This window comes from Pleurodeles waltl, chromosome 1_2, assembly GCF_031143425.1.
Source record: "Pleurodeles waltl isolate 20211129_DDA chromosome 1_2, aPleWal1.hap1.20221129, whole genome shotgun sequence".
NCBI classification, from domain to species: domain Eukaryota; kingdom Metazoa; phylum Chordata; class Amphibia; order Caudata; family Salamandridae; genus Pleurodeles; species Pleurodeles waltl.
Window position 1 is genome coordinate 996,505,947 of NC_090437.1, and position 24,043 is coordinate 996,529,989.

General features: G+C 45.0%; 1 protein-coding gene across 1 annotated transcript in view; it reads left to right on the forward strand.

The window, feature by feature from the left end:
* The window catches only part of GABRG1 (gamma-aminobutyric acid type A receptor subunit gamma1), a 358,052-nt gene extending 336,587 nt beyond the window's left edge, over positions 1-21,465 (forward strand). The window contains exons 8-9 of the mRNA XM_069201737.1: positions 14,496-14,707; positions 19,830-21,465. Of these exons, the coding sequence (XP_069057838.1) occupies positions 14,496-14,707; positions 19,830-20,096 (479 nt within the window). The 3' untranslated portion in view covers positions 20,097-21,465. The remainder of the gene's footprint in view (positions 1-14,495; positions 14,708-19,829) is intronic.
* The last annotated feature ends 2,578 nt before the right edge of the window (positions 21,466-24,043 follow it).

The window sequence follows — 24,043 nt, forward strand, 5'->3', positions numbered from 1 at the left end:
TTGCCCTTCAATTTAGCAGCTGGTGGTGCCTCCTTGCCCTTCCCTTTTGCAGCTGGTGGTGCATCCTTGCCCTTCACTTTTGCAGCTTGTGGTGCCTCCTTGCCCTTCTCTTTCGCAGCTGGTGGTCCCTCCTTGCCCTTTCTTAATACACCTGGTGCCTGCACACTTCCAGTACTGCTGGCTGGTTCCCGGGATCCTCTCCAACCTGCAGTAGCTGTCGACACTACTGTGGCCATGGACTGGGTGGCTGAGGTGCTCACCTGGGTTCTGACCACCCTGGCCCGATGTGAAGGACAGGGGGAGGGGTAGGGAAGAGGTCAAAGGTGGAGAGGAAAAGCTTCTTAGAGACATTGGGGCAGGAAGAGGGTGAAACTGGGAGTGGAGGAAGAGGAAGTGGTTGTAGGAGCGTCTGTCTGCTGTGTTTGGGTGCAGGTGCATGAGCTGGATGCTGTTGTGAAGTGATTGGCTGTTGGGTATCTGAGTGCTTGTGTTTGTGTATTTTGGGAGGAGGGGGTACAGACACAGTGGGAGAGGACACAGGGGACTTGTGCATGGATGTGGGGATGGTGACTGCCAGTGAGGGGTGTGTAGTGATAGACATGCTGGTGATGGAGGTAGTGGATGAGGATGTAGTGCACGCAGGTGTGTGTGTAGACGTTCCTCTGAGGGAGGTGGACGACAAGGAGGAGGGGGACACAGTGGAGGCAGTGGATGTTGGTATGACTGCATCTGAATTATGTTTTTGTGAGTACCTGTGGGATGATGTGTGGTGCTTGTGTTTGCAATGTCCACTCTTGTGTGTTGTCCTGTGTGCAAGCTGGTCTGCCTGTGTGCTTGGGATAGGTTGGGATTGAGGGGAATGGGACTGGGTAGAGGAATTTGGGGGGGGAAGGCTAGAAACAGGGACAATGGCTGCCATCAGAAAGGAGGCCAGAACCTGAATTGATCTCTGTTGGGCCACCATGCCAGAGTGAATGCCCTCCAGGAATGCATTTGTTTGTTGCAAATGGGCTGCCAGCCCCTGGATGTCATTCACAATGGTTGACTGCCCAACAGAGATGGATCGCAGGAGGTCAATAGCCTCCTCACTCAGGGCAGCAGGGCTAACTGGGGTGGAGTCTGAGGTGCCTGGGGAGAAGGAGATGCCCACCCTCCTGGGTGAGCGGACACGGGAAACTTGCTGAGGGGCTGCTGGGAGGGCGGTGCTGTTACGGGGGTGGTGGTTGTACCTGTAGTTGGGGTGGCCACAGAGGTGTCCCCCACCACTAGGGAGCTTCCATCGGAAGAGGTATCACTGTCCAAACTTTCTCTGCCGTGGTGCTCCCTTCGCCCTGCGTCCCACTGGTGCCCTCACCGTCAGTGGATTCGGCCTCCTGGGCTGTGTGGGATGCAGCTCCCTCCGTCGCTGGTGCCTAAACTCCTCCACCAGATGATGCTAATGCACAGAAGGGCAGGGTGACAAAACAAAAAGGAGGGGGAGACAAAGGATACACTGGGACAGTGGCTGCTCTAACACCACCGTTGGCATACACGAAACACACAGGGAACAGCCTATCGCATTAGGCAATGCTCTACCACTCACAATGCTAGTCACCAGCCCATAGACATTAGTACCTACCACCACTAACAGCATATCAGAGACGCCTGTCCAGTAGTGGATGCCTACTAGCTTGGTTGGAGGTGGTTCACATCATACCCTGCCCAACATGGTACCTACCCTGCAATGTCTGGCCTGGCCTAGGGTCAACCACAGGCCCACATTCCCCACCTGGATACCACCCCACCACACTCAAGTAATATATTGGGAAACTGTACTCACCCCTTTGTGGCTGCTGTGATACCCTTAAGTGCCCATCCAGCTCAGGATAGGCCATTGCCAGTATGCGGGCCATCAGGGGGGTCAGGGTTCGACGGGCACCCCTTCCTCATTGGGAGGCCATCCCTAGCTGGGCCTCCGCCGTCTTCCTTGCCCAGCATCTCAGGCCCTCCCACCGTTTCCGAAAGTGGGTGCTCCGCCTGCCATAGACCCCCAGGGTCCGCACGACCTTGCTGATGGCACACCATATACCCTTTTTCCTGATGGGCGCTGACCTGCAGAAAAATACACATAGAAAAAAGGTATCAGTCAGACCATCCAGTCTGTTACACTCATGTCCCACCATAGCCCTCCCATCCCCTTACGTACAGACATTGCCCACCATACATTAGGCATGCTGCCCAGGACCCTTCCACCAACACCCCCCTTAGACGAGGCCCTCACACACAGCACTCAATGCATTCATGCCCCTTGCATCGTGCTCACAGTGTACTTACCAGTTGGTCTGGAGGCCCATACAGCATTCGGTACTGAGGTAGGACCCCATCCACCAGTCTCTGCAACTCCACAGTGGTAAAGACAGGGGCCCTTTCCCCAGTGACATGAGCCATGGTTGATTCTAGACACAGGTCACAGCAGCTCTTGCAGTGTAGGTCCTCTCCTGTTGAAGGTCCGGTAGCAAGTGGGTGAACATAGAAAATAGCGGTCACGTCCATGACGGTGCGTACTGTCACCGCCGGCGTACATCACCATTGGCCACTGTAACCCATAGGGCTCAATGGGATCTAATGAGGAGTTGCACAGTGGTTTTCGACTGCCTCCCGCAACGGCGCACGTCAGTGGAATTACCTCATTTCCACATGTCACGCCATATAGGACAGGCGGACGCCATTTCAGGGGGGAGGGCTGGCCATGGCACCTAACTACGTCTCAGTACATATATGCACCATTTGGGCCTATACAACAATCTTGTGTTACAGTCACATCATGCAATGCAGTGTAGTGTTTTGAAATATTGGATACTGACCAGCTACACTCCATTTGCCCCCTAGATTGCAACCGCTACGGATGAATCGGAGATTGAGACATCCCTTGTGTACAGGCCCCTGGTGGACTTGGCAACAATGGAGGACAGGCACATTATCCTCACCTATAGACTGGACAGGGCCACAATCACAGAGCTGTGTGCCAATTGGAACCTGACCTGATATCTGCTATCCGTCAGCCCGCTGGGATCCCCCCTCTTGTGCAAGTCCTATCTGTGCTCCATTTCCTGGCAAATGGCTCCTTCCAATTGACAGTGGGCTTGGCAGCAGGAATGTCTCAGCCAATGTTCTCAATAGTGCAGACCAGAGTGTTCTCTGTACTGATTAAACACATGCGCAGCTACATCGTTTTCCCCCTGGTGGAGGATTTGGCCACAGTGAAAGCTGACTTCTATGCAATGGAACATATCCCCAACATTATTCGGGCTATTGATGGTACACATATTGCATTTGTCCCCCCCCTGGAGAAATGAACAGGTGTTCAGAAATCAAAAGAGCTTTCACTCCATGAATGTGCAGATAGTGTGCCTGGGGGACCCGTACATCTCCCATGTCAATGCAAAGTATCCTGGGTCTATACATGATGCCTTTATCCTGAGGAATAGCAGCATCCCATATGTGATGGCTCAACCCCAGAGGCACTGGGTGTGGCTAATATGTGAGCCCTGGTTCCCACCCAGTGAATGTTGGGTTATGGGTATGGTGTGGGCCCTAATGGTTAGTGTGTGTCTAACAGTTGTCCCTCGATATTTGCAGGTGACTCTGGTTACCCCAACCTCTCATGGCTACTGACCCCTGTGAGGGATCCCAGGACAAGGGCAGAGGAACGTTACAATGAGGCACATGGGCGAACAAGAAGAATAATAGAAAGGACATTTGGCTTCCTGAAGGCTAGGTTTCGTTGCCTACGTCTAACAAGTGGATCCCTGTACTACTCACCCAAGAAGGTCTGCCAGATCATCGTGGCATGCTGTATGTTGCACAACCTTGCCTTATGTCGCCAGGTGCCTTTTCTGCAGGAGGAAGAGGCTGGAGATGGGTGTGTGGCAGCGGTGGACCCTGTGGACAGTGAAGATGAGGAGGCAGAGGATGAGGATGAGGACAACAGAAGTACAATTATAAGACAGAACTTCCAATGACACACAGGTAATTACACTTTACATTGACAGTTTTGTATTTGACATTGTCACTGGCAGGCTGATTTTCCAAATTGGATGCCCACTTATTGTAACCTTTGGCATCTCTATTTTCAGATAATTGTGTCCCACTATCACTACTGGTGTGTTGACTGCAGCCAAATACAGGTCACTCCTATGTATACAATACTGTACTGTTATATTACAGTGTTTAAAGTTTGTTAAATGAATACATGGCTAAAAGATTTGACAGACTCCGTACATGTATTTTTTCAAATGGTGTTTATTTAAGTGCTAATGATTAGAGGGGGGTGTGCAAAGGGCTGGGGTGATGATGGAGGAAAGTCCAGGTTGTAGTCCAGTCTATTTGTATCACAGGTGCATTGTCCAAGAGGGCATAGGAAGGGGATCAATGACAGTTCTAGGTGGACATCGTGACAGCGTGGGACACAAGGGTGACATTCAGAAGAGTCTTATTTCCTGGTGTGGGTCTTGGCAATGTTCTCTGGCTTCTGCCTGGATCGCAGTGACCGTTTGCGGGGTGGTTCTCCTTCTGCAGGGGGTGGGGTGATGGTGGCCTGTTGGTCCTGTGGTGGAGCCTCCTGTCCACTAGTGGCAGCAGAGTTGGAAGGCTGTTAATTGGTTTAGCTAGTGTCAGGGGCCAGTGGTGTGTCACTGCCTCCCTCATGGTTTTGGCCATGTCAGCCAGAACCCCTACAATGGTGACCAGGGTGGTGTTTATGGTCTTCAAGTCCTCCCTGATCCCCAGGTACTGTCCCTCTTGCAGCTGCTGGGTCTCCTGCAACCAGTATCTGGCCCGTCGCCTCCTGGGAATGGTGGTATGCTCCCATGATGTTGGTAAGTGCCTCCTGGAGAGATGGTTCCCTGAGCCTGTCCTACCCCTGTTACACAGCAGTCCTCCCAGCTTCCCTGTTGTCCTGTGCCTCTGTCCCCTGAACCATGTGCCCAATGCCACTGACCCCAGGTACCTGATCGTCCTGTGTTTGTGGGATGTCCTGGGGTCCCTGTAGTGGTGGACACACTGCTGATTGATGTGTCCTGGTGACAGAGATATGGGCCTGCTCGGTGGGTACTGTGCTGGTGTTTCCTGAGGGGTGAGGCTCTGTGGTGGTATGGGACTGTCCCTGGGTTACCGACTGTCCAGAGAACCCTGATGGGCCAGGTTGGTCATCCAGATCCAGGCATCCAGAGCTGCTGTCATCACTGTGGGCCTCTCCTGGGGGTGCACTGGAAGTTGCTGGCACCTCCTCTCCGGTGACGTTGGGTGGGGGACCTGTGGGGATGTAAATGCAGTGTTAGTTTTTTCAGTGTGTTTCATCTTGTGCATGGGTGTGTTGCCCTGTATGGCTGTTATTGCCCTGGCAGCTTTGCATTGTGTGAGTAGTGATTTTGTGGGCTAGGTGATTATCTCTAGTGTGCATGCTTTAGTGATGGGTGTCCATGCTGGTCTATGAGGGGTGTCCATGCATTGGTGTTGCATGCAGGGCTTGGTATTGGGATGAGTGTCTTGTGATGGAGGGGTATGTGGGAGGTGGTGAAGTGATGGGAGTGAGGGTATGGGTGGAGGTTTGTGATGGCATGCAGGTGGGGGGGTGATAGTAATTGAGATTTGACTTACCAGAGTCCAGTTCTCCACCTACTCCTGCCAGGCCCTCAGGATGCATGATCACCAAGACTTGCTCCTCCCATGTTGTTAGTTCTGGGGGAGGAGGTGGGGGTCCAACCCCAGTCCTCTGTACAGCTAGTTAGTGTTTTGCTGCTGTGGAATGTACCTTCCTCCGTAAGTTGTTCCACCTCTTCCTGATGTCATCCCTTGTTCTGGGGTGCTGTCCCATGGCGTTGACCCTGTCCACAATTGTCTGCCATAGCTCCGCCGTCCTTGAAATGGACATCTGCTGCACCTGTGATCCAAACAGATGCGGCTCTAACCGATGATTTCCTCCACCATGACCCTTAGCTCCTCCTCTGAGAACCTGGGCTGTTGTTGCGTGCCACGGGTGTATCGTGAGTGGTGTGTGGGGTGCTGTGTTGGGGTGTGTGATGTGGGGTGCGTGGATGGTGTATAGGTGATGGTGGTGTGTGTCTGTGGTCTTGTCTGTGGTCTTGCTATCTCTCTTGTGGCTCTTGTTTGTAATGGTAAAGGGTTGTGGGTAGTGTGTGCTTTATAGTGGTGTGGGTGTGGAGTGTGTATGTGTGTCAGATGAGTGTAGTTTGAATTGTCAAATCTGGTGTAGTTTTGTTTGAGTGTGTGTATTTTGAGCACGGCGGTGATTCGTGGGTCATAATGCTGTGGGCGTAGTTCTGTTGTCGTAACGGTGTGGGTTTTGCTACTGCCAGTTTATCACTGACCTTTAGGCTGGCAGACTTGTGTGTGTGGCTGTATAGTGTCGGATTGCTATGTGTGGGTCATAATATCTGTGGCGGTAATCTGCTGCGGCGACAGTATGTTGGCAGCAGTCAGCATGGCGGTAAGTGGGATTTACCGCCAAGGTCATAATGAGGGCCTAAGAATGCTTTTGTGTATGCCAGCTTGGGCAACTTTATATATTAGAAAGTGGGCTTGCCGTTGGAAAATCCTTAACTAATTGCAATTACTTCTAAAATGCATTAATCAGACAGATACTCTCAAGAAATATGAACACATTTTGTCTGTGATAAGAAAACTGCACTTGGTTAAAATTTCTATTTCTAGTACATAAAGTATCTATTATCAAAGGCTTAACCATCTGTCCCAGAGATGTTCTTTTAAGTGCAAAGGTGCAGCTTTTGATCTGAGATGGCATACTGGCTCAATGTGCTAAATTTTAGACAAGTCATTTTCTGATTCAGTCTAGATATGCCAGTCCTAAGGTGCCTACATATGTATGTTAGCACCTAATAAAGTAAAATACAAACTAATGCTCCACAATAACATATTTAAGTCCTATGAGTAATCGAGTCACTTAGAAATGAGTGTGATATCTTCAAGTAGGATTCATCAATTCATTGAGTCCCCCATTTTTTCATTTGCAGCAGGACACTGAGACTGAGGCCAGTAGGCTATCCTCCATCCTTATATCTTTTTCCACTTTTTCCATGGTCCTTCAACTTTTGGAATGGGCCAGGTTCTTCAACAGTACCACAGTCATGACAGTCCTCTGTTGATGACCCATTTCTTGCTTTGTCTCTCAATGCAATTTGCCTTATAGTCTTCCCAGCACTTTTGGTCAATCCATCTGAGGAAAACCACTACTTATTTTTTCATGGTCATGTAGTGGTTACCAGTTAGTGTTTTTTATCTCTTCTTGGACTATCTCAGTCTACAGCCATGGGTCACATCAAGGAAACATGGACATTAGTAAGATCGTGTGCTTATTATCCAGCCTGAATCTAATGGGTTTAATTGGTGTCTGGAATTGAACCTGATTCTATTTCAGCACTTTTGGAAGGTATTGACAATTGTTTGTCTAACCTTTGGTGAAAAACTAAATGGTATCATATATAAAACTGGCTGTGAAGACAGCTGTTGTCCCTTGCAGGGCATTTCTTGCAGTTCATTCCTGAGTGAACTATCCGTCTTTTATATGGATTGCTTAAATCATCTGACTCAAAATACTGGTACATTTTTCTCTTCAATATACACCCCATAAATTCTTTAAACACTGGCTGTTTTGAAACTGAAGCTTTGAATCTGAAAATAGCATACCCAAAAACTGTAACAGAACCACAACTGATGTTCTAGCTTGGGACATTTCATCTAAAAAGGAGTCTATTTTATCCATCAGCATGTATTGTCTCTTTCTAGACTCATTTGTACACAGTATTTTCAGAACACCTTCATTAGTTTCTTGTATCCTCATTATAAAGTGATTTTTAGCTTCAGGCCACGTCATAGCCTCATGACTTCCTTCTCTCACACTATGTGGCACTGTGTTGGTTGAATGTGGGAGACCCATGTTCAAGCAACAACCACAATCCCTGTCAGGGTGAACCACAAAAGTGACTAAATTAATATATGTTTATTCCTCTGGTGGGTTGGCACAAAAACACTCAGGCATAACTTAGAAGCAATGTGTAAAGTATTTGTGCAGCCCACAAACAACAATACAGTGGAAACACAAATCATTGGACACCAAAGGGACAAAAATCCAATCAGTAGAGCTGGAGTTATGAATTTTTAATGTTTAAGAGAAAAAGAGATGCCTAAAAGCTCAAACCACCAATCTCGGACACCTAGTCAGGCAAGACAATCAAAGTAAAAAAATACAGCCTACCCTGATGGTGTGTGGGTCTAATACAAAGAGTGGATTGGGCCTGGCCGGTGTTTACCTTCAAAATTAGATTAAATGTAATCAAAAAAGTTCTAAGAATGTAAAGTTCAATAGGGTAAGGATCCAGGTGGTGTCTGACAAGGTGGCATCATCATAGGAGAGCTTCTAGCTGAAGTTGTGGTGAAGATTTCTACGTTCGGACTTAGTCACTTTTTTGGAAGTTGAAAATCTCCAGCCTTATAAGGCAGGAGGCTGTAGCCGACAAGAGCTCCACGAGGCTGAATACTACTTTGGTGCAGAACTTTTTAACAGGATCTACTACTGCAGAGAAGAATGTAGCAGGAACTGCCACAAAGTGAGGCCGATCTGTGAAGAAACTTGGATGGATAGACAATTAGGTTGGTTGCGGTCACCTCTCAGAGAGGTTTTTAACAAAAAATATTCTCTGTTTCAAATTTTGGATCTAGGTACCTTTATCACAACCACTAGTGTCCACGACTGGTGGGGCTCCACTTAGTGTGGGTAGGAGTCACTCAGGCTGGGTACAGGTGCATGTTCAAGATGGTGAGTCACTGTTATGCCCATCTGACTCTGAACAAGGGGCCGCCAAACTAGCCCTTAGAGTCGCTCTGGTAGTACTGGGTTCAAATGATGAAGCAGATCTCAAGCAGAAGGTCAGGCCTCTAAGAGTTCAGGGCAAGCTCAAGGCAGCAAAGCAGTTCTTTGAGGTGAAGCAAAGCAGTCTTGTGGAGTACAAGGGAGGCCACTGCGCGAGGCAGCCATCTGAGAGTACTTCAGCAGGTCCAGAAAGTGAACTGAAGAGTGGGTCTGAGCGTCCCCTTTTTATATATGATGCCTTCTTTTAAACAGAAGTTGTTAGAAGTTCCTCTTTGAAGTGCTTGGAATTTTCTGACTCCCCTTCCCTAGCTTCAGGCTGGCTTACTGCACAGACAAAAAAGCGGTGAGAAGCCATTTGTGTGAAGGCAGAGCACAGTCTATTCAGTTGTAAGTGGGGCTGTGCCCAGCTCTTCTCCCATCCTGCCAGCAGATGGCCCATTCAGGCACACTTAATCCCACGATTGTGTGACTGTATGGAAGGAATTCAAAAAGTCCAACTGTCAACTACACCCAGTCATGTGACCTACGACAGGCCGCAGGCATGAAATACCAAGGAGTGGAAAAATGCCAGCTTTCTGAGGTGGCATGTTCAAAATTGTAATTTAAAATAATATTTAATCATTAAAGATTTTCACAGACAACTTTTAAGACACACAGACAAACATGAAATTCTTATCTGTTCCCGCTCAGAAGTTATTACTTATTAAATATTATAATAAGGCAATGTTATCCAGTGGGACAAGTAGGCCTCAGAGTAGAGAAAAATACATTTAGGAGTATTTCACTACCAGGTCATGTAAAACTTAATACTGCATATACAACCTTTTAATGACAATGCACCCTGCCCAATAGCCTGCTTGGAGCCTATTTTAGGGATGATTGACAAGGGGGTTATATTACCAAGTTGAACTGGCAGTTTAAAATTGCATTCTGGCTGCAATGCAATGTCTGGAACATGTTCGAAGGTACTATTCAAGTGGTTAGCACACTATGTGCTCAGCCCCCCTTGTAGCATATAGGTTAAAGGTAGGCATGAGCGGAAATCATGGAGTTTCTCTTATGAAATTCCACAGAGTTACATAAAAACTCCACAAGATTCCGCTGAGTTCTGTGAGTGAGTGGAATTTGGGCATTTTGTCCTTCTTGAGCTGATTTCTAGTGCCAGGAGTTTGTTCCACGCTGTAAAATCACAGTGAATGGCACCATGTGATATACCAGAGGATGCTGCTTCTTTCCACTGACGGAGCGGAATTTGTCACTCACCCCCAGTTAAAAGCCCTTGGTATATAAGAAAATAAATATGCCAGTCAGGTGTAATCCAATTTTTACAATGTTTAAAAGGAGAACACAATCACTTTAGCACTGATTAGCTAGTGCACAGAGACCAAGGAATTGCACAAAAAAGGAATTCTGCAAAAAGTGGAGGGTAAAGGCAAAAAATTTTGGGGGTGACCCTGCAGAGAGGGCCAAGTCCAACAATGGGAAAACTATGTTCAGAGGTTGCAAAATGAGTAATGAGGGATTGTTGGAGGGCATAATAAGGAGTTTAGAGGCAAGAAAATATGTTATGTGGTTATTGAAAAAACTGTCTGAATGTATTTAAAAGGCCAAGTCACGAGGAATTGTTTTATGGGTGTTAATCAAGAAGTGGAGCTGAAAAGGAGACTCTTCCGGTTGCAATTGATGGAAAAAAATCTATAGAGAAAATGTTTGTCTAATAGGCTGAACAGAGCTGTGGTAAAGCTGAGAACAGAAGGTAGAACTGTGAATGCAGATCAGAAAATGTAGACACCACATTTACAGTACAAAGGAGACTGATGTAGGGAGCAGAGAGACAAGGGTGACAAAGTAAGATTTACTGTATTAATACACTCTTGTGCCTATAACCCCAGAAATTAGGAATTAAAAAACAGTCACTGACAATATTAAAAGTCAAACAGAATCACAGAGGCAGACAGATAGAGCTCTGGTTTCCAAACTCTTTTGGGAATTGGCAAACACCATGGTCTGATCATTCTGGAACAGAGACCAACATACTCATCACAAACATACCTCCCCTTGTTGATGCAGTGACAACATGCAGAAAGTAGTTTGTGTGAGGTTTGCTTGCTCCCCGTGGAATGTGAATGCAATTAATTATTCATCATTTTGTATTAATAATCTATATTACCTGGCTGTCTGGACTGTCTGGGTAAAAATATACTCTCTCAATCGGGGAAACACATAAAACCTCAGTTTCATGTATGTTTGTCCTTTTGGGATCTGTCAACAATAAGGCAATTTTCCCAACTGTATTTGTCACCATTGGCAAGGGCATCTATTCTCTATCTTGGCGGGGGCATGGCTCAGAAGAGTGCAATACACAGTCTTGGTGGGAGCACAATAACTATTGAAGTATCCCTGGATTTACGCAACAAGCTATGAAGTCAGTCCCACCTGATCTCACAAGGGTCAACACAGGAATTGGGCTGTGTCTAAAATTCCTATCCAGAAAGCATTAGAACTGTAGCATGGCTAAAGACCAATGTCATGAGAAAGTCTAGTTTCATGACAGCAAATCAAGATCCTACTGGGCCCAAAAACCTTGCCCACCTGAGTTGGTAGCCACAACAGTGGAATCCACAATGTCAACAATGGAATCTATCTGTCTTAGCTACTCTCCATCCTCCAGATTCTGACATGAGAGGCCGTGTGAATGTAGTCTGTGAGTGTTGGCTATTCATGAGAATTCAACTCATCTTCTAAGATCTGGCTGTTGGAGGGTAGGTCATTATTTGTGTGGCCTGCACAAGTAATGGGTCTGCACTTGACCACAACTGAAAACCAAACGCCCTTTTGTAGCGCTTGACTCTCAAGGGTAGCGTTGCGGAGCAGTCCAAAGCTTGCTCAAGGGAGGTGGGGTTGGCTAGTAATAACCATTCACAAGCATTCAAGAATAGCACTCAATAAATTATTGTCCAATCTGTGCTTTTCTTTTGATAAAAGAAAATCACATTTATTACACACACACCACTCAATACTATGCAAAAATTTACAAATGTACACAAGCTGATGGAATTACTATTGGATGAGATTGCGTCATCATTCTTGTCTCTCTCAAAGGGAGATGTAAACCAACAACCCACATGGCAAAACGTTCACTTGCATTCCAATGCAATATCTAACTGTATCTTGGAGTGAGAGCAACTAATACTAGTAATAAAGCCAATCCACTTTCATCACTAGTGGCTGTCAGTGTCATTACTCAAATGAAGCATTCATAAGAAACATGTATTGGCATGTTGGAATGGTTTGTGCTGTTTTGATTACCCCCAGCAGAATCTACGCAGTCCAACCACACCCCTCAAGGGTTTGGGCAATCATATTCCTCATTGAAGCATTCAACATAAAAATGATCCACAGTTGACTAAGTCCCTATAGGACATCACTTGGTTGTTCTCAGTTGCCTAATACTGTCTTTCGGCCCTAAAGGGTGATTTTTCTTATGACCATATACATGTCACATCATTGGCCACAACACTGCAGCCATACATTGTTAATCACATTTAGCATAAAAATGCTACCACTTGATAATGGGCCATAAAGGACACCATTTCTGTATGAACATATGTGATTACAGCCATTCCCCCTTAGAGGGTGTTCACCACTATGACAATCTATTGTTAATCACATTCAGGCCATAAGGACTGCAGCCATGATCTTCACTTCAAGAGGGCACAGTTCTACCACCTTCAACAAAAGTTCTAGCTAGGACTGAACTTGCAGACACATTGGGATCATTAATTGGTGATCCTTTTCAAGTCCCCTGAAACTGAGGTTGGGGACATTCGAAACATTTGTGGGGGAAGTTCTGCTCTTCCTGCAGCTACCCCTACAATTTGGGATCAATTTGGTTGTGACCCCCCTCTCCTGGGGTCACCACTGCCCCAAAAACAAGCAATTTCATGGCTTCTTCTGTACATTGTGTGCTGGCTCCACAATGCATTATGAGGTGCTCCTCTGGGAGTCCCCTGCATAGACAACGAACGGCTCTCCTACTGCTCCGGGGAGATCGGCTTGGTTTTGAATTTCATTGGCAGCCTCGCACCACAGTGACCTCTTCCACTTTGGGGTGTCCGGTCCCACATGGAAGCCCCACCCTAGTTAGGTGACATTGGGGAGTGGTATGGGGATCCCACCCCCAACCGCTCCCATCGGCTCCCCACCCGGCCTGCACACTTGAGTGCTGCCATGGAGCTGGCTCTCAGCTCCTGTCTTTGGAGGTCTGCCCTCTCTGGCAGGCAGATGCTTGTGAGGTGGCCTGGGTGCCGACCATGTGGGGGAGCCCCAAGGCCCCCCAATGAGGAAGGCTCCTTGGAGGAATTGCTGAAAGAGGCTCTGGCAGGAATGTCAGGGAGGAGGGATGCTGAGATCCTTAGAGCAAATGTGACAATTAGTTCCTGGCACAGAATGACATCTGGCTGATTGATGCAGGGCCCTGTTCCTGCAGCTGGAGAAAGCAGTAATTAATCCAGCCCAGCAGGGTCACGAAGGCCTGGGCCCTGACCCTTAGCTGAGTCAAAGTAAGATGACATTCCTGGATGACCCATAAGCGGCACAGATATGCTTTTGTAACCCCCTTCTTTTCATACGGGTTACAGAGTACACTGAGGCAACTCTGGAGTCTGTGTATCCTAGGGAACTGGAGTTGCAGCCTTTCCCACTGACTTATAATGGAGTGTCACTAAAATGAAGACAGGAAGCACACTGATGATCCCTCATGTGTGTACACCCATCTCAAAAGGCCTACACCAGGTCACCACCCACTTTGCAGGGTCCCGTCTGTGCCAGGCTACCAATGTGTAGTTCTTGGGCTGCACATGACATGAAACCTCTCTGTGCAGCCTTCACATGGGTACACATGCATGTGAACACGTGCCCATGTGTAACCAGCACGGGGCCTCCTAACCTTGCTATGTGCAGCAGCCTATGCTTAACAAGGCGGCGCCTGCGGGGAAACACGCACAGTCCATTTTACCATGAGTATACTGTGGGCTAGTCCCAAACAATGAGGCTCCCTCACAGTAAAAAGTCAGAAACCAGGAGATCCAGAAGCGAAACGTCTAGGTGGACCAGATAGTCAGAACTGCCCTCTCACACTGGCCCTCTTCCTCTTTAGTGTCCTCCAAAGGTGAGGAATTCCCACCTACCTATCACACATGTTAGGCTTGGCTGGACCAAAGTCGTACAAGACTTCGCATGGTCATCGCCCCATGAGCTCCTTGTTCTAGTAGGACAAATTTCTCCGGCTCTAGAAAACTCTAGAGTTTACCTAAAATTTCGGAACATTAACTCCCTTGCAAGGATACATGTATCACATCACTGCAGTCACTTAAATCACAATGAATGTGGCCCAAGACACAGCTCACTAACTCATCATTCCTGATGAAAGACACAGTGTTGTAGTCAACTATGGCTCACCCATGGATAGAAAAAATTGCATATGTTGTACTCAGCTATTGTGCCCTGTCTAAGCTGGCCTTTAGTGCAAGAACATTTAGAAATAGATATGTTCCAAAACATGTATGACTGCTTTCTTAGTTAACATATTATTTCTTCTTCTACCTAGGAATTACTACAGTTTTGACGATGACAACTCTCAGTACTTTTGCAAGGAAGTCACTACCCAAGGTGTCCTATATTACAGCAATGGACCTCTTTGTTTCAGTTTGCTTTATCTTCATATTTGCTGCATTAATGGAATATGGGACATTACATTATTTCACTAGCAACAGATCAAGAATGAAAGTTAAAGAAAAGGAGGCAAAACATAAGATATCAGTAAGTGTCAACAGGTTTCGTGATATTCCTAGTTTACAATCATGCATTCATTCATTCTCTGTTATGCACACTAAAGTCTGTTAATTTATATGCTGAATTTGAGGCCCAATATGAACATCAAATTATTTGTAAGTGTTAGGGCATGCAACATTCACAAACACTATATTTATTTATATAAAGCATGTTTCCTTACCTTTGTGCCCATGGTTAAGACAGATGAAAGGGTGATTTATGGTTGGTACTAGTTAAGTTCCAATGAGAAAATTTCTTGCTTCAATGTTTTTCCTTGGTGGGAATATAGTTGGTATTGCGCTCTAAGGAAATGTATAAGGTGAGAGAGAGAAAGGCAGTTGAGGGTTGACACGTGCGTGCCTGAGATTACTAGATTGAGGTGGCAATATTACTTGCCAGCAAATTAATGAATTTGAGCTGTTTCCATTATGTCCAAAGTGTCCACACAATAAAACAAATAAGCCAGAAATATCAGTTTTCTTTTGTGTGTGATTGAGACAGGGCATTCTACCAGAATATCATCTTTAAATTATCATCCTACAAAAACATCAGTCATAATATCAGCTACCATAATACTGGCAAGATAATATGTATATATACATATATTATATTACTAGTCAATTTTAATGTATTTTTCACTGGCTTCATTGACAAAGATAGTCTACTGGGGCAAGATGCATATGGAACACTAGAGTGTAGTGATGAAATGCATGTGTGTTCCCATCCACTGCCGTAAAAGGGACCCAAGAGTGAATTCTCTACGTTCTATATGCTAGATTTGCCTCAACTACATATGTAACTGCTCCTCCATGAGGTCAATATTTATTAAATGAGCTGTGAGGGGAGCCTCCTATTTATTGCAATTACAATCCGTTGGGATTTTGTCATATTGCAATATTTTGAAGTTGTTTATTTCGGAACTGGAGACACCAATTGCGGATTTAATCTTTTTAAACATTCAGGCTTGAAGAACCTAAAGTGAAAAATAGGTGCTACCTATCTTAGCTGAGAAGCTTATCCTTCATACCATAGATGTCTCCAAATAAGGTAATGAGGGTGTCTTTAGCATGTAGAGAGACAGAGATACTTGGGAGATCTGTAATTCAGTGCCTAACGAATATTGGAGGCGCCATGTCGTTAAGGCTCCTGTTATAGTAACAAGACTGCTGGAATTGGACAGCAGCTCCACCAAGCACGGGGGACTGAGTCTGATCCTGCACTGTGTAAAGGCTGCTGGCCTAACCCTTCTGGCAAACTAGCAGCTCCTTATCAGTGCCCAACAGTAAAGGTGATTTGTGCCAGCCCTTCGCATGACATTAAGATTTCTCAGGGAAATCCTGGTGGAACAGATCTTACCCCTATCTCTCAGTCACATATGTCTCACACATACAAAGGCAAACAAAAGCAGGAGAAGGTTCCATAAGTTTTGTATCAACTGCATTCTATGTGAAAAGGTATGTATTGTGAATATAAGGATGATAAAACACAATTAAAGTAAAGCAGTGACAAGCAAAGTGAAACATAGGAAAAGTCCCACCATACTGTCGCAATAATGGTTCTTGAATCCCTACCTGCACTACCAATATTCTATACAAGAACATGGCAGTGTAAGCCCTAATCGACCCATCAGGCCGCCCATAAGAAACCCATCTGCCATACCTGTGATTGTAGGTTAAAAAAGGGGTCTTTTGGTCTACTGAGAATCCTCCCACATGAAGGGAGAGAATGTGTCAGGTCACAACCAAAACTGCAAAGGCGATGTGCAGCATATGGTGGCAACTAGTTGGAATTCTCCTCTATTGTGTAGCGGGCAGTGAGGTGTTTTATCATAAAACAGCTGGTGTTCTGAGAAAACTGCCCTGATGTGACAAGACTAATATTTCTGTGTATGAGATTTGGGAACATGCTGAACGCTTTGTGCCAGCAATAATTGGTAACTTATTGCGTCAGCCTTGAATGAAGCACGGAATGAAAATGTTGTGCAGAGAAAAGAATAACAGAATTCTATGCAAAAGGACAAGCTGATAAAATAAGAAAACATCCCCACTAAAAATAAAGCTTTTTCTAAAATATTAAGAAGCACGTATCGGGGTGAAAGGGCACAAGCTGCAGGCCTAGGCTAAAGTAATGTGTCTGTGTACTAGCTAAAGTAACCTCACGACAGAAGGACCAAGAGTACTACTTACACATTACAAGGGTTTGTTATGATACCATTGGCATATTGATGAGCAAAAGAAGCTAGCTAACATTGTTGAGAAATGAATCAAAATTAGGTTACAGACAAAATGAAGTTATTGTTCCAAAGAAAGAAGAGTATGAGAACATAATGGATAGGGAATTAAATGTATTGCATATTCATCATGATTGACAATGAACTTGTGATGTGTTGTAATTTAACCTTATGAATTTGACAAATTTAATTGAATACATTTCAGTTTTAATTTTGTCAAAAATGCTCAAGTGCCAAAACACTATATTTACAAGGTATGTAGATGTGGAGCTAAGAATAGTACATTTATACTCACATACATTTCTGCAAGATATTGTGGTGGCTGATATTCTAGCAATTATATTTGTTTAGTACAACATATGGTGATAAGCTTGAAAATGTAAAGTATGAAGGGGCTTTCAGGAATGAGGATTTAGTAGGGACCATATAGACCATATAGATCATCACCCTCATTTTAACACATGTAGAGGACCTTTAACAAAGCTATGGACATAATGTTATGATATCATACTAATAATTCTCTCCTCATGGGTAGGTAGCTAAGTAATAATAACAACAATCAGTTTAGCTGCCTGTTTGGCATTCTTTAGAATCCAAAAAGAGTGATGATCACAACATACATAAAACACTGATATTAATAAATATGAGTACATCATGATTGACAGTATCAAATGCAACAGACGTAAAGAAGAAAAGGGTTGTGAATAGAAAGCATTTATAAATTTTAGGAAACTGTGAGTAAAGGTATTTGGCAAGAAAGGTATTGCAGCACAAAAATCTAGTAAAAAATGATCAATGAAGAATTGAGAATGTTTCAGGGCCATGCATCTTTTTATATGTGTGTCTGTGCTGTACCATTGGTAGAAAAGTATAGTTACTGTCTTTAGTGAAGTACTGCCCATTACTCAAGCCAAACAAGGCCAGCAGAAAAACCTATACAAATAAGTGTGTCTCATTTCTGTGGGGATTATGGATTTGTCACCAACATTTTCTTTTGGTCCTGTGTCAAATGCTGATACTGAAAGGCAGGGCACCTTCCACCTTGGAATCTCAGCAGTGATTTCACAATGCACAGACTTCTAGTCTCTTGATCTGATGGTGTCAAGGACCCTGCCCCGGCTGAAAGCCAGTATATTGCCCCCAAAGCAATACTGCATTGTAATTGGCTGTTCTGCCCTCTATGATGCCTCTTCAGAAGAGAGAGAAGTGGGGGATGGCAGTGATGCCAAGGGGGACCTCTTGAACTAGAAACAGCTGGACAATGAGCAGGGCAGATCCCAGTGGGAATAGGAGAAGGCCTATTGATGAGCTGTGCATGCTGCCAAGCACATAATCAAGAGGAGCAAAGACTGGAGCAGGCCAAGCCCTCAAAGAGTGGCACAAGAAAGAAAAAGTAAGAGGTAGCAGTGGAGGCCAGTTTGTTCTGGCCCCCAGGGAGAAATCTGCAGGCAAGTACAAGTGCAACAGTTTGAAAATGTAGGCAAGGTTGGGGACAGGATTTCAGAAGCAAGACAGGTCAGAAGAGCAGTTGGCCCATGAACAGCACATCCGGGCAGCAGAAAAGAAGCAGCCCTATGGATGTAAGCTGGTGCGACTGGCAGAGCAGGCACATTGGTAGAAGTGTGCATCCAATTGGCTTACATAGTACCAGTTTGGAAAGGCAGAATCAATAGTAGGGGTACCAAGAAGATCAGGATCAAAGGGGTGTGGCACAGAGCAGTGTCTACAGCTGGTTAAACGAGGGAGGAATGAATATGAACACCCCGCCACCTTTAAAAGAAAATATTGGCTTAAGCTTGGACATTGAACTGGTAATGACAGTCCAAAGGATGCTGGGAGTAGACAGCAACAGAAGTGGTGTAGGAGTGCAGGTAGTAACAAAAGTAAATTGGCCTGCAGAAGGATAAACATCTGGGTCTGAGGGCCAATAGGAGGTATAAGGACCACAGACAGCCAAAGGCCTATGTAGAGAGGATATGAAAATTGTAGGTTGACTGAGGGGATCCTTGACAGAGGAAGATAGCGTGGAAAAGGAAAAAAGAGAGCAGCTGGTCAAAAGAGTGACAGGCGAGAGGCAAAGATGGAGGATGGCATTGGTGGTGGTGATGATGCTGAGAGAGCAGAGGGTGAATGGTACAGACGGTCCAAAGGAAGGATGGGATTGAGTGAAAGGAAAGGTGGAGGACAGCTGTAGGCTTGTTACTATGATGGTGGTAGAGGGGTCATGAGGTAGGAGAGCGTTGCATGTGCATCAGCTTTGGAAACAAGATTGTTTATAGCCAGAAAAAAAAGAAGAACGTTTTGGAATGCCACTGGTTTATTGTTAGATGGGCTGATGATCACTCAAAAGCAAAACGTTATGATTAGCAGTTGAGGCTGGAAGATGACAAGGTTTTGGTGAGGTGGCATGGAGAGGAAGGGATGAAATGAGTGAACTCACATCCATTTTATGGGAGCAGAATGGGTGAAGGGGAGAAGACCACAGCCAGACATGATCTTTATTTACTTATCGGAGAACGATCTGGTCCAGCTCACAGGGCTGGAATTATTAAAGATAATAAAAAAGGATTTAAGAACAGTTCAGTAGACATGAGATAGGACAGAAATGATATGGATGCAACTATTACCCTTGAGTGTGTGAAAGGGGGTAGGAAAGCCTGATGATATTAATAAAACGTGAAGAGAGGTAAATAGGATAGTGTCAGGAAGCCATGTGAAGAATATCTTCATAGAAGTTCACTTAAACGAAGAAGTTCTTGAAAATTATCCTTTGATATGAGTAAACATTACCGTTTGAAAAGAAAGCATGAAGTGACCACATTTTCTGTAGTGAATGTACGTATGAAACCTTTCCCATACACTATTTCTCGTTTTTTTCAGAAACCGCATACCATTGACATTGGCACAGTGTGCACCTCAATTCCAATCACCAGCCAAGACCAGGGAACAGCACCAGGATATGATTGCTTGGAAGGGAAAGACTGCTCCAGCTTCTTTTGCTGCTTTGAAGATTGCCGTACGGGATCATGGAAAAAAGGAAGGATCCATATCCGGGTTGCCAAAATTGATTCGTATTCAAGAATCTTCTTTCCGACCGCTTTCACCTTGTTTAATCTCGTCTACTGGGTTGGCTATCTTTATTTATAACTGCATATGCATGTGGTCTGAGTGATACGTCATTGGCGAATGTAGCATATCAATAAAGGAAATGTAATTGTGACAGGGAAAAATGTATATGTAGTCTTAATTTAAAATTTTTAACACGGGATCTAAACTGTGATGTAGTTCATAGACCAAAGTACTGAAATAATTGCCTTAAGAATATACATTGAAAAGTAACCACACATTCTTTTTATACCATGTGTTTCCATATTTTTGAGATAGTCAGTTTTAGAAGGGTGAACCATATTTGCCCTGCATCGTCTTAACTACTGACATTGTCATTAAGCTGCCATCTTGGCTGCTTCCTTCCACTTCAACTACTTACATTTGGGATGGTATTGGAAGGCGAACAATCCGGAGTGTGGTATTTTTACACGAACAGCTCGCATTTAGTAGAAAATAATTTTGCTAAGCAAACAAAACGAGGAAAGAGCATACCTGCACATTGTTGAAAACGTGACATTCCATCAAGACCATTATTTTCCTTTAAAACATCTATTTTAGTATGTTCATAAATCATGTAAGAGTATATCACCTAAATGTAAATACATGTAAAACGAAATGGGAAACCCTTCATTTTACCAGAGCATTAGCTAAAGTCTCAAAGATTTCGAGGATTTAAATATGGAGAGCACTGTGAAAAGCAATTATTTATTACAAATACTTGGGAAACAAGGCAGAAAACTAAGGAAAGGATTTAGAAGGTATCTTGATAAACATACGCGAAAAAGCAATGAATGTCCTGGGTCCCCTTTTTTAGAGTTTATTGGTGTCTGTGCAGTCCAGATACAAAGTATGGCACTACCACCACTTTTTGACAGATATCCTTCTTCGGTTAAACTGTAAAATAGAGCCTAAACAGTAAACGTGATCATTTGAAATGTTCTGCCTTTTGCCAAAATATTACCTTTTGTTTTCTTTTTTAATGAAATATTGATAGAAATTCATGGTTAATGTTGGACATACAATTATTTGTGTTTTGTACTTTTGCATAAAATACTGATATGTCTATTTTCTTTTCATCATTATTAACTGCTGTTGCATTTCTACGGTTGATAATTGTGCAAAAATTCCAGGTATTAGAGTTCTCCAGCATAAATTGTTCAACAATTGTCTGGAAGACATTAAATCATTAGCCAAATTGTGTGTTGTCGTTTTTGTACATTTGTATTACATACAAGGAAACCAAGGCTATTGATTTGAAAATGGTACTGAAGCACTGTATTGTGAATTCTCTCTACTCCTTTGAATCTGTTTATTGTGGAAATGTAGGATTAGCCCTTTTTCTAACGACATGGCTTCCTAAATGGTTGTTTTTGCCCATATAGTGTGTAATACAGTAACTGAAAACGATAAGTAATTGTCACTGTTTTATTTCATTATAAAAGGTATTCAGCAAAGTTTTAACTGTCACCTTACAGTTAATTCGGGACTCTTGTTAAATCAAAATACCTCCTCAACCTTATTTCTCATGCCAATACTTACACATATGAGGTGTTTTACCTCTGCTCAGACCCACATGACCTAGCCCTACCCAATCAAAAGATTTTTCGCAAGTCACACCCCCCCCATCTCTTCCCTCCAATCACCCTTTCCCATATCTAGGTATTAAAGGGCCATGGAGCGCAGAAGACATCCTGTTTTTTTTCCTTCTGCTACATACGCTGCCTAGCTTTGCAGTCAAAAGGTAAGCCCTGGGGGGTTGGGCTTCCTGGGGTTGGCTGTTTATTTACTTCATTTACTTTATTTTCTTCTCTGTACTTTGCTATGCACTGTACTTACGTTTGGTGTTTTACTTCTCCAATTCTGGGTTGGCTGGGCCTTCCTGGGGTGTCCCTGAGGTTGAGGTGTCCGTTGCAGTCCTCCCTGCCGGGGACTTGGGGACTGCTGTGATTTCTTGATTTGCACCTCCAGATTGTTTGGCTGTCAACAGAGAATCTCCTTCGTGAATGGCAGGATCCCGAGAGGGCTGATCTCCTTAAGTTTTTGTTGTGACTTTATCCTTTGGCCAAGGGTGATCTGTAATTTTCTTCTTCCCTGACAATTGATCCCCTACTGTTCACCTGGCATGCCATCCTTCTAATTTGTCAGAGGAGGTTCCCCTGTCGGGTGGAGGCCTCTTTGAAGAAGTATTTTTCTGGATTGAACCTTGGCCTTCGGGCTGCTGTTTATGCTGTTTTTGCTTCTCAGTTGCTGGTTAAAGATTTCCATTCTTTGACTGAGCCAATCTGGGAAGGGGTTGAATGCTCCTCTCTCTTTCCTTTCATGGAGACTCAGGCAAAATTCCTGGTTGATGTTTCCTGTGATTTGTTGAAGGCCTCTGCGTCAGCCATGGCATCTTCTATTTCAGCCCGGCGCCACATCCATCTCCGTGATTGTAAGGTGGACTCTGCTCAAAGTCGGGTCTCTTGCATATGCCTTTTTCGGGCAGCCGCCTCTTTGGTATAGTTCTGGAGCAGATGCTCTACAAAGCCTTTAAAGCTCAGAAACATGCTCGGGTTTTTCATTCCCACTCCAAGCCTGCCCCCGCTACGAAGGTTCCTCCTAAGAAATGCACTAGAGGTTTCTCTGGGCGATTTAAGACCAGGCCTTCAGAAGTTTGCCTCTTTTTTTTCTCACTCTAGTTCTAAGCCTCAGTCTCCCCTGGCTCCTAAAGATGAGAAGCGCTCCTGACTACAGTCATTTTAGGCGGTTACTTCCTCAACTTTGTTTCCAGGCCTCCCCCTACGAGCACCATAGACTCATTGGCCTCTTGCGCTGATCTTCCTGTCCTGTATCAAGAAATTGGAGACCTTGTGGGGAAGAGGGCTGTGATACCTGTGCTACTGGAACAGCGAGGGAGGAGGTGCTACTCTCCAGTCTTCCTGGTCCCAAAACCAGCAGGGAAGGTCAGACTCATTTTCAATATAAAAAATGTGAACATGTTTTTGAGGACAACTCATTTCAAGATGGACACTCTTCAGCGCATTATTCCTCTTATTCGCCCAGGCAAATGGCTGGCCTCTTTGGACTTGAGGGATGCTTACCGCCACATTTAAATTGCTCGGGCCCATCAAAAGGTCCTCTGCTTTCGTGTGGGGGGTCTCCATTGGCAGTTCTGTGTCCTCCCCTTCGGTCTGGCTAACTCTCCCAGAGTATTCACCAAGGTGTTGACGCCCCTGGTTGCTTATCTTCATTGACAAGGTGTGATGATTCATCCCTACCTGGACGATTGGCTTCTCCATCATCCTGTGCTGTCCGTCCTTCAGTCTGAGTTTGTGCTCATGTGCAAGACTCTGGGGGCTTTTGGTCTGCTTATCAACTCGGAGAAATCACTTCTGTTCTCTTTACAGGATGTGCAGTTCATCGGGCCCGTTTCCACAAAGCAGTGGGTTTCTTCAGCCTTCCTCTGGACCGTGCTGTTACAAGATCTCACCCTGGCTCTGCATTTAAAGGATCTGGCGCCTGCTTGAGATTGGCTACATCTTCAGGGTCACATGGTAGGATGCATTTCCTGTTCCCTGATTGACGCTTGCTTCAATCTTGTTTCTGTCTTCTTGTCATTGTTTCTCTTTAATTTTTTTCTTTCAGGCCTCCTGCGTCTTTGTAGTTCTGTAGGCCGGTCTGCACTTGGGTCCGGTGGTTTGTCATCTGCTGTCACATTTGGTGCCTTGTCTACATCCCCTGGACTACCCGGTTCCTGTCTCCTGGCACATTTACCACTTACTACAGTGGTGGGTGGATCCCCGTCATTTAGCCAGGGGCTTTCCACTGGCACTGCCTCTTACGAAGGTGGTTCCCACAGATGCCAGTCTGCTGGGTTGGGGGGCAACTCTGGACTCCCTTTCTGTTCAGGGTCGGTGGTCTCCTCAGGAGAGCAGGCGCTCCTCCAGTTGGAGGGAATTAAATGCAATTCTGATGGGTCTGATACATTTTTCTCCCTTCCTACAGGT